This window comes from Panulirus ornatus, chromosome 21, assembly GCF_036320965.1.
Source record: "Panulirus ornatus isolate Po-2019 chromosome 21, ASM3632096v1, whole genome shotgun sequence".
Taxonomy (NCBI): Eukaryota; Metazoa; Arthropoda; class Malacostraca; order Decapoda; family Palinuridae; genus Panulirus; species Panulirus ornatus.
The window spans coordinates 5,596,497-5,607,685 of NC_092244.1; the positions used below are offsets into that span (position 1 = coordinate 5,596,497).

The following is an 11,189-nucleotide window of genomic DNA, read 5'->3' on the forward strand; positions in this document are numbered from 1 at the left end:
AAAACCATTACCATTCCGATAATAGTAGTATGAGTATTTCTAGCCTATATTTCACATATCTTAATATTAAAGTGATTTACCAATATATAGGTTTTCACACAATCATCGTAATTCTTTAAGTTGATATTATTTGACGGCGACAACAGGAATGACCTTGGCAATCGGCAGACCTCAAGCCTTAGCTAAATAACCAACCAACTAACGAACGTTAACACTTACCCTATCAGCTGACCGTTGCGTGGTCAGCTGATATGTCAGAAGATAAAGTCTTTGTCTTATCTGGTTATTACCGACTCTAGTCACCTGTCATGGCGTCAGGTAATCTTAGCAGGGTCTCTGTTTCATGCTATTTTGATTAATAAAACAATACAGACTGAGAGCGATTCAGTCAGTAGATACCCTATTTGTCGCGAAACACGAGTGTAGGTTATGCTGTGTTCTTCACATTTCTTGTCATATTACATGTATTTCCTTCAAACCCGCTGGCCTCAGCTATATACATCGTACCTTGAACTTCTGACCACAGTCACACATTTTCTCACATCTCTTAAAGTGTAGTGATGTATGTACGTGCGTCTGTGACGAGAATGCATTGGTATTGAGTAACAGTGGTAAGTGCATATATATATATATATATATATATATATATATATATATATATATATATATATATATATATATATAGTATGTGTGTGTGTGTGTGTGTGTGTGTGTGTGTGTGTGTAAGGAAATGCAGATGTAAAATAAATAATGTTTAAAGAACACTTGGGGAGAACAATAGTACACTCTCTTTATCTATTCCTTGTACATTTTGTTCTCTTTTTGTGACCTTGTCTTGTTTCACCACTCCAAGCTCTGCAGCAAACCTTCCTAAGTACTCCACCTCCTTAAACCTAATCCCTCAAGCCAACAGTCTAGATAGAATTATTCTCAGTTTTCTCTCCAACCCTCTGGACCTACAAAGTCAAAATATCATGACTGTGTTTACTTGTCAAAGAAAACAAGTGTGTTGAAGATTAACCAAAAATAAGATCAAGGTTTTTACATTTGAATAAACATTGACAGATTTCGGTGCAGAGCAATTTCGAACGAAAACTAAGTGAAAAATGTTTTTCTTTTATGATTTTGCTGTCCTAATGGCATCCAACGGATAATAAATATACGAGGCTTAAGTCGAGGATCCAAACGAGACTTTGAGAAGACGTTGTACAATAACTGGTCGAAGATGACCTCGAACATCCATATGGAATGGCGTTATCGGGTGCTCTGCATCATGCACTCGAGGACCTATGTGAGTCACTTGTGCGTCATTTTCCTCGCGAGGCGTCCACCTGAAGCCTTACCTACGACCACAAAGAAAGACAATAATCGTGTTTTATCAGCCTCTGAACATACAGCGTGGCAGCGTTGTCGATAAGAATAAGAAATCGATTCATGTAAAGAGTTCGAGCCAGTAGGTCCCTCACAGTCCTCCTAAGCAGACCAAGACTTTTAACCTCCATGTTAGGCGACTTCTGAATATTATTGATATTTTCTTAAGGGTTACATAACTCATGCGATATTCTGAGGGTTGGTCATCTACATAGCCGTTCGTCCACCATGTCTCAAGGATCAACAGTCTCAACCGTTTCTGAAATTAAGTAAGTTTTTTAACGTTCTTTTTTTTCATTTAGGTTTCTTTTGCTTAACTTGCTACTCTGCCTCCATATGAAAATACACTGTTCAGTTCAAACCCGAATACGAAAAGTACTGAAGAAAAAAAATCGAATCGCATGAGTATGATAATTCCGATTTACAAACAAGGCTTGTGGAGTATCTGTGGGATCCAACAAGTTTAGAATGATGAAGGAAACAGGAAGATGGTGAAGCCAGCCATGGGTCGAGGGAGGTTGAGAATGGATCATGCTAACCCTTCTGATGTCTGAGAGCCTGCCCGTGTCGCCCACCGCTAGTCATGACCGTTAGTCATAAGGTGTAACTTGCTCGTATTACGTCAGGTATAATGGAGTTAACATGGCTGGAGAATGTGTCTCAAGGTTAAAGATAAATGAACTCATTCTCGGAGGAGGAATGTCTCATGGCCATCTAGATGTGCGAGGGTCAGGGCCTCTGAGAGGAATTTTATCTGGGGGTACAACGTTTCATTCGGGGTCCCCTTTCCTTCTCCATTAGCCATATGCAAACATTTTCTGAGATCCCAGGAAATTCACGGGGCCCCCTTTTGGACCCTCGGGCTCGAGTACGATGTACCCCCTGCACCGCCCCCTCCCTCATAGGCCCTGGCTAGGGTACCTAGAAAGAATGAGTAAATACACACTTTAAGGTCAACAGGGATCCCGGGTGTGGGAATCCCCATAGGCATTTTTGGCAAGAGCTTTCGGGTATTCATTCTTTACATCGTGATACTCCTACCGTTGGACTGCTGCGGCAACACTGGACGGACGGACGAGTGGCTGAAGTAACACTGAACACCGCCACAGAATATGTATATATACCATTAGGGTTTTGGAATCTTCACTTCTTTATTTCTTAATAATGGCTGATAGTCTATCTCGCGTATTGTGTCAGCATGTTTATCTATGGCGGGTATCCAACGTCTGAGGATGTACTACCGTCGGAGTATCAGGAAGGTTAATGATAACAACCCAGTGAAACAACACTGCGTTGTTTGTCACGTTCCCAACCCTGACCCAATGTATGCTCCAGTCCGTAAACCCACATCCACTCCATCTCATACACAACACCTGCCAACACGTAACGCACATTGCTTCTTAATCCCTACTCTAGGTTTCTCTCTCTCTCTCTCTCTCTCTCTCTCTCTCTCTCTCTCCTCTCCCCAAAGCAGCGGACCCGTCCCATGATTCTCAGGAGCCGAAGTGGAGAGGCGCCACCGTTCGAGGAGAGCTGGATGGTTCTCGGGGCCACCTTGGCCATCCATCACCCGTGTCAGGGTTTGCTTCGTCTCTTCTAACGCTGCTCCTCACACCGGCTCGTTTTCTATTCCTCTCTGCAGCATTCGAAGTCTCAAGTTCAACCTCCCTACTCCAGAACACCGTCTGTTGACGTCTTTCGTTGTTTTTCTTCCCCTTCAGAAACTCAATTGTCCACGGTTGCGTTCCCTCTGCACCACCAAATCAAAAACTATAATCCTTTATCATCGTTCCAGATCTGAGGAATGTATTTGTGATTAACTTAGTACAAAAATACCTGCCGTTGGTCTCACAGATCTTGCCTTTCCTCGCCATCTGGCTCAAAATCTCTCTTCCCTTATGACTTCGCTCTTCTGCCTCGAATATGAACCGCCAGATTCCCCATAACTATATCCGACTCTTCACCTGTTTGGCCTCCTGCTACGAGGAATTGCCTGTCTATCATCAATGCACCACTAGGGTTGCTCAGGCTTGGGTCGGGATGATCCCGGCGGAGCTGAGGTCTCTTTCTTTGTCTTTTACGGACCTTCGACAGGTCTAGCCCTGTGATGCGGGACCATATCAGCAGGTTTTCACGCACGGTGTTCGATTTAACCACCGACTACGTATTACTGACTCCCTGAGTACGATACGACCCTTGCGTAGAATGGTCTGGCCTCTGACATTGTTTATCATACCTTAGAATTGCACCGTCCTGTTGGACAGCTCGTAATCTCTTGCTGAAGAGGTTAAACGGAATTCGTATCATATATATATATATATATATATATATATATATATATATTAGTTGAGAAATATTCTTTTACGCAGTTCCTGGCCGGATGGAGTTGAGCTCCTTGCACCAGTGGGCCGCTAGGTGCAGTCCGGCTTTCCAGGTACTGTTGATCGAACAAGACCTGACGAGTGTCGGCGCGCGGCTCTTGACCTCCCTTACCACGGCAGGTGCAAGCCTGGGTCCCCTCACCTTAATTTCTAACACTTATGTCCGACGTTTTCAGTCTGTGTATCTGGATGAGCGACCATCAAACTCCTGAGAGCCATTATAACCAACAATGTTCCTTCCACTCCCGCAGTAAGATGAGTATGGAGGAGGCGTCGGCACCTGCAGGAGCAAAGGGCGAGGAAGGGGAGCAGAAGGGTCTCGGCTTTGCCATGACGGCTTTCTTCCTCGTGGCTCAGATGGCTGGTGCTGGCTTCCTCTCGCTACCCAATGCCGTCGCCAACTGTGGTATGATAACTCACCAGTGTTCCTCGTGCTAGGCTACCCTAACTGTGGTATGATAACTCACATGTGTTCCTAGTGTTGGCTACCCTAACTGTGGCATGATAACTGTGTTCCTTGTGTTGCGCCCCTAATATGTACGCTAATTTAACTGTATTCTTAGTGTTGCGTCGCTAAGTACAGAATCACTTTTGTTTCTGTGCGTGTTGTGTGTGTGTGTGTGTGTCGCTGGGGTGCGGCACCGTGCCTTGTGTGTCAATATTGTTGTGTGAGTAATACAGCGGCATCGTCCCTGAGTGTTCCGACCATCTCTAGGTGTGTCACTCCTTCTTCCTCCAATGAATCAGGCTGGCTGCGTCTTGTCTTCTCTCTTAAGTATATGTGGGTAATTACCTATTTGTTATTTACCCGAAACGTGTACGTTACGTATGAGGGAGTTGTACACTCGCGTGGCCCCGTCTCTGAATTTCTCCACCATTATACAGCCTTTTGAACTTGTGTATGTTGTTCACATTCACTGTCTCATAACTCAGGTTATTTCATTCCTCCACGCATCTTTTGAAGAGCTGTTCACCATGTACATCATCGCATTGCTTTAAAAACTTTAAAGACTATGATCAGATCACCTCTCACTTTTCTCTCTTCCATGGTGGACAATCTAAAAGCCTTCCACTTTTCCCGGTAACTCAGCTTTTTTTAATCCAGATACTATCTTGGTGTGTGTGTGTGTGTGTGTGTGTGTGCGTGTGTGTGAATGAGTGTGTTGGTGCTAGGTATAATGCATCGTGTGAGGGTCTTTGACCTTTGGCTTGACCGGTAAGGGTCATACCAAAGGCCACAATAGTGTTGTCGATGTATAGAAAGATGAGGGAGTCTGTTTCCGTTGTTCCATGAGACACGTTTCTGGCTACAGACACGGCCCTTGGCTTCAGATGGGTTCTGTGGGTCAGTATGGCTGCAGAAGGCTCCTGTGGCTCCGTCACTTCCCGGGGCCAACCCATCCTCCCTCATACAGGTCTTCTCTGACCTCCTTCCTCCACAGGATGGCTCGGTCTGATCATGATGGTTGTGTTCTGCGTGGGCGTCGGGTTCTCCGGCACGCGGCTGGGCAGGTCGTGGGTGATCCTGGAGGAGCGGTGGCCCGAGCAGTACAAGGGCGCCTGCCGTCAGCCTTACATGGAAATAGCCTATAGGGCACTCGGCATACATGGCAGGTCAGGAAGTGTCCAGGATTTTCTCTTTTTTTTTTCATTTACTTCATTTTTTATACTTGGATCATCATATATTATTCAGGTTTGTTTGTACACACACACAAGACACACAGACACAGACACACACACACTGGGTAGCATGCCACACACGTAAGCACTGCTTCCCTAAATACCTTCCTGTTTTCTTGCTCATTCCTTGTTTCATTAACTCTCACTTTATGCCACTCTTCACCCAGTCTTTCTTGGTATCTACACGCACGCCTGGTTTACATGCTCGCTCACTTTCACCCCTTCTGTCAAGTGTGTGTTATCTCCTCTTTTTCTGAAGGTTGCAAACTTTCACGCTCGCTGTCATCACGAAATGATTAGACATCCCATTTATGCTGCCTATCTCGGCACATGCCTGTCTGTTAGCACGTATTTCTAATAACGCTCAGTGAACAGCACTGTACTCACCTATGTATATGGACCTTTTCTTACACCAAGATTTCCCCCAGTAACCAGTCCTTTTTCAGCACACAACTCGACTAGGTGCTCCTGTTTTCAGTCCCACTGGATACACCACGATCCCAGTTTATACACTTAACTGCCACATCATCCATATATATATATATATATATATATATATATATATATATATATATATATATATATATATATATATATATAATTTTTTTTTATTCAAATTCTTAAATACAAATGCACAATGAATGATTGATGAGCGTCTAAATTAAGCTGAAAAAATGATCTATTTCAAAGTGAAAGTTCTTAAAATCACTGTAATTGCTTAGATATTCCAAAAATGCAACAGCATGATTCTCGAACATAAAATTTACATGCCTAGCAGAGGAACTCTTGTTATATTGTAATTGCAAATAACTAATGCGGATCAGTACTCATAATGAATTAACAAACAGTATTTTTTCATTTGGGACGTACACTTTTACAATCATCATTATTGTTTCCTATTCTGTGTACCTCACGAGCTATCCTCCTGACGGAGTCCTACCCCTGGCAGGCGCATCACAATGCTCTGTGTGGCAATCACCCTGGTGGGCGGCACGACAGTCTTCCTCATCTTGCTGGCGTCTTTCATGGCGGCTCTTGTGACCCAGCTGTCCACCTGTCAGTGGGTCCTGGTTTGTGGGGCTGTCCTCATGCCCTGCACCTGGCTGGGAACGCCGAAGGACTTCTGGTAAGCTTCCAGCAGGACGTGAGACAGTGCTGGCTGGCATCCCTTAGGCTAAGGATGTTGAGGTAAAACTGGCTAAAAGACTCGTGTAAACTTAGGCCACAACCAGGTAAGCTGAGGACACTCACGTCAGGCTAATGGCTCGAGACAATCCCTGTCTTTGACGAGCGCAGACGTTGGGTTAAACTGTCGCTCGACAAAAGACAAACGGTTTTCTTTTCCAATTCGAACTCTAAAACAAATCCAGTCCTTGTAAGGTCTCATGACTGTAGAGTGTGGCATTGTAGCACACGTTCATGTAATTTCTTACGTCTATCCTTATAGCCACCTGTCTATCTATCTGTTATCATTACCTTTAAGCCCTACACCGACGGAGAGGAGTATGGGGATACATCCACGTCGCGTATCTGGTGAAAATCAAATTTTGCAGAGCTAAAGGTTCTCAGCCCCCATTTCTAGTCTATGATATTCATAAAATCCTATATTCCATCTTAAACGATTCTTTTTTTTGATGATTGTATCATACAGGCATACAACACTGTATCTAAGGTTAAAAAGTCATATGATAATAAGGTTCAAGAGACGAGACCCCACGAGCGTACACCTCCCTCCCCGCACGTAACTGAGGGACACGTAACTGCGCTACGAGTCTCCCTGTACCGCTCGGCGTTGTTGTTGTTGCAGGCAGGCGTCTGTGTTGGCGGTGGTGTCGACGGTCCTGGCTTGCGTCGTCATCTTCGTCGAGGTCCTGATCGAGCAGCCCAAACACCCGAACCCCTTCTACCAGAACCCCACCGTTTCCAGCTTCGCCCTCGGCTTCGGGGCCATCCTCTTCGCCTTCGGAGGCGCTTCGGCGTTCCCGACCATCCAGAACGATATGAGAGACCGCTCACAGTTCGGCAAGAGCGTCGTCTTCGGTTTCGCTGGTAAGGTTCATCCATGAAGTGGGTCAATGAGATACGTTTCCCCAGGAAATACAGACAGTGACAGAACTGCCTGTATATGCCGTATGATTACTTGTTTGTTCCCTTACCACTCATTTACTTCGTAACGACCGGTCTGTGCTATAGCTAGCCATCTGTCTAGACACAAACTAACGTACCGAAACCGTCAGATTGGACGGTAACTTCCTGCACCACATGTTATTCCCATAGCCCCTGTCTCATTGCTTTGTCTCTTGCCTCCTTGTGAAATCTCCAATTACTTTCTGAACAGTACCTCCTTGTATTACCAAACAACCATAATTAGACAGTGCCACAGTTACACTGTATACCATCTCACTCTAAGCCTCTTGTAGACAATTTCTGTACCTTGCCAAACCTACCCGGTCCATCAACTTCCTTTGTTCCTTCTCCAGCGATTCTGTCGTTGTACCTGCCGGTGACAGCGGCAGGGTACGCGGTACAAGGGATCGACGTGGGCGACAACATTCTGCTGACGGTGGACACGTCGAAGGGCATCGTTAAGGCGGCCATAGTCATGGAAGTCATCAACCTCCTGGGGACATACATCATCAGCTTCAACCCGATCGGTCAGATGTTTGAGGACATGGCCGGTATTGAGATGAGTGAGTCGGGGAGCTGTTTTTTGCAACCTCTACAGAGTCCACCGCTCTACCAACTGAGCTATCGAGGTGTTGAGGTCGAGCCTAGTGAACATATTGGCTTTACCTCTTTCTTCCTCATCAACTTTCTTGCTTTAAAAACCACTTGATGATAATTTCTTGCAAATAAGAAGGTTTATGTATAAAGATAACTTGTTAATCATCTTTTTTGATAACTTGTTGATCATCTTTTAACTCTCGCATCTATGTCCGTTAACGTGGTGTAAACAATTAACGCGTTCGTATCTTTTATGAACATAAAATGGTAAATTATGCTGCTAGCCTTCTCGTCCATATACTACGTAATTTCAACCACTCCTCTTGAACGAAACTACAGCCTCTCTATCTTAAGCTATAGCTTGGTCCAAGGTAATGTCAACCTCTTGGCAGAGTTCGGATGGAAGCGATGCCTGATACGGTCGGCCATCTTGGTGTTCGAAGTGGTGATCGGTCTGGCTGTCCCGGACTTCGGGAAGATCCTGAACCTGATCGGCGGCTCCACCATCACCATCTGCTCCTTCGTCCTCCCGCCTCTTATGTACGCGAAGCTCGTGGACGTGAAGAACCCTAACTGGCCTAAGAGGTAAATATTGGTCAGCTCTTGTTATGGAGCGTCTGTCTGGTGTCTTGCGGATGCCAGAGCCTTCGCTTTGAGTCAATAGTTTGCTGTCGTTGCTAAGACAAGGATAACTCCATGTACGTTCTAACATACAGTTGTGTATAATGATAACCACTGTCTATTTTGCCATTTCAATCCTTCACAACGTCTCCCGGTCATAATGTTTCGTACATATAGGCTCCCTTTTCCTATAGTTATCACTCGATCTTACCATCCTTCTTGCTCCATGGTAAAGTCTCATCACAGATAATAGCTCTAGTGCCCCGTTCCTGAACGAGCAATTACTTCATTTTCTCCCTCCCCTCTTTCTCTCTCCCCGCACCTCTCAGAGAGATCGAGGTGTGGGAGCGGGTGTTGCTGTGGATGATCGTCGCGGTGGGTGTAGTGGGCGGTGTCACCACCACCGTCGTCGCCTTCAAGGAGATCCTCAGCCCTAACTCCATAGGCCTATCCTGCTTCATCGACTTCAGCTTATAAGTGTGTGTGTGTGAAGGACCCTAGACTGTGTGAGGTCTGATGGAGCTGCCCTCCGGCTTTAAAACGGACCAGCTCGGCCACGACGGTGCGACCCTTGAGTACAACGGCACAACCTTAGAGTATAACGGCACAGCCCTTGAGTACGACGGCACAACTCTTGTGTGCGACGGTGCGACCCTTGAGTACGACGGCACAACCCTTGAGTACGACGGCACAACTCGTGTACGACGGTACGACCCTTGAGTACAACGGCACAAACCTTGAGTACGACGGCACAACCCTTGTGTGCGACGGTACGACCCTTGAGTACAACGGCACAACCCTTGAGTACGACGGCACAACCCTTGTGTACGACGGTACGACCCTTCAGTACAACGGCACAACCCTTGAGTACGACGGTACAACCCTTGAGTACGACGGCACGAACCTTGAGTAAGACGTCATGACTCTTGAGTACGACGGTACAACCCTTGAGTACAACGGCACGACCCTTGAGTACGACGGTACGACCCTTGAGTACGACGGTACGACCCTTAGGTACGATAGTATGGCCCATGAGTATGACGGTACGCCCCTTGAGCATAAAGGTGTATCCGAAGTGTATGATAGCAGCACCTTGCCCTTAAAGGGTCAAGTGAAAGGCACTGAGGCCATCCTACCCGGGTCGTACCGTCGTACTCAGGGGGTCGTAAAAATGGTGCACGTCGAGTGGGAAGTGACTCACTGGGGTCTTGAGACAGGGTTACGTTACATCAGTAGCAACGCCCGAGCTAAGGATGTCCCTGGCTGCAAGGGAGGGGCACAGATGTCGTAATACGTCTTGACTTTGTCAAGAAAGCAGCGAAGATAATCATGAAATATATCACATCGGAGGAAACTGTGTCAGTTCATAAGTCATAACATGGACATATATTACTGTATTTATAGATGCTATATTAGTATAACAAAAAAAAAGTAGTAAAACTTTGTGAATACATATTTTTTTCTTATCATTCAGAGGAGAACTTTTGCGATCCCGATCACGTGTGTTACGCGTCAGGATAAGATACTTCTGAGAAATGTTTATCAAGGTGGGTGAACCACGACAACATCATAATCGTCTTATCAGACTTCTGAATGAACGGATATATATATATATATATATATATATATATATATATATATATATATATATATATATATATATATATATATATATATATATATACCATAATTTGTCGTTGTCTCCTGCATTAGCGAGGTAGCGCAAGGAAGCAGACGAAAAAATGGCCCAACCCACCCACATACACATGTATATCCATACACGTCCACACACGCACATATACATACCTATACATTTCAACGTATACCTACATATACATACACAAAAATATGCATATATACACATATACATACTTCATACTTGCGGCCTTTATTCATTCCCGTCGCCACCTCGCCACACATGAAATGATAACCCCCTCCCCCAGCACGCGAGGTAGCGCTAGGAAAAGACGACAAAGGCCACATTCGTTCACACTCAGTCTCTAGCTGTCATGTATAATGCACCGAAACCACAGCTCCCATTCCACAGCCAGGCCCCACAGAACTTTCCATGCTTTATCCCAGACGCTTCACATGCTTCACATTGAGAGCACGTCGACCCCAGTATATATATATGCTTTAAATAGATTCACTGGAGTCTTGTGAGGATTAGTCTTCATCAGCCTTCCTCTCTTACCCTCTGAGAAATACTATGGACACGCTTTTTACTGAAAAAAACCCCCACCAGACTGAAAGTCCTAGGACGACATAGACCTGGAGAGTGTGCATGAATGCACACTGAACCAAGCGACTGCGGTCGCCTTCAAAATACCTAAGAATACGCGACTTCCTATCCTTGAACCGTAATTCGAATCGGCGCCAATTTTCTAACTGCAAGACAGTTTTTGAGACAGG

At 45.3% G+C, this 11,189-nt stretch overlaps 1 protein-coding gene across 1 annotated transcript; it reads left to right on the forward strand.

The window, feature by feature from the left end:
• The first annotated feature begins 1,436 nt into the window (after positions 1-1,436).
• Positions 1,437-9,629, forward strand: LOC139756313 (uncharacterized). Its single transcript, XM_071675613.1, has 8 exons — positions 1,437-1,640; positions 4,004-4,158; positions 5,195-5,366; positions 6,382-6,558; positions 7,240-7,481; positions 7,913-8,122; positions 8,549-8,741; positions 9,107-9,629. The coding sequence occupies exons 1-8, from the start codon at positions 1,600-1,602 to the stop codon at positions 9,252-9,254; spliced, it is 1,338 nt and encodes a 445-aa protein (XP_071531714.1). The 5' UTR covers positions 1,437-1,599; the 3' UTR covers positions 9,255-9,629.
• Positions 9,630-11,189: the final 1,560 nt, after the last annotated feature.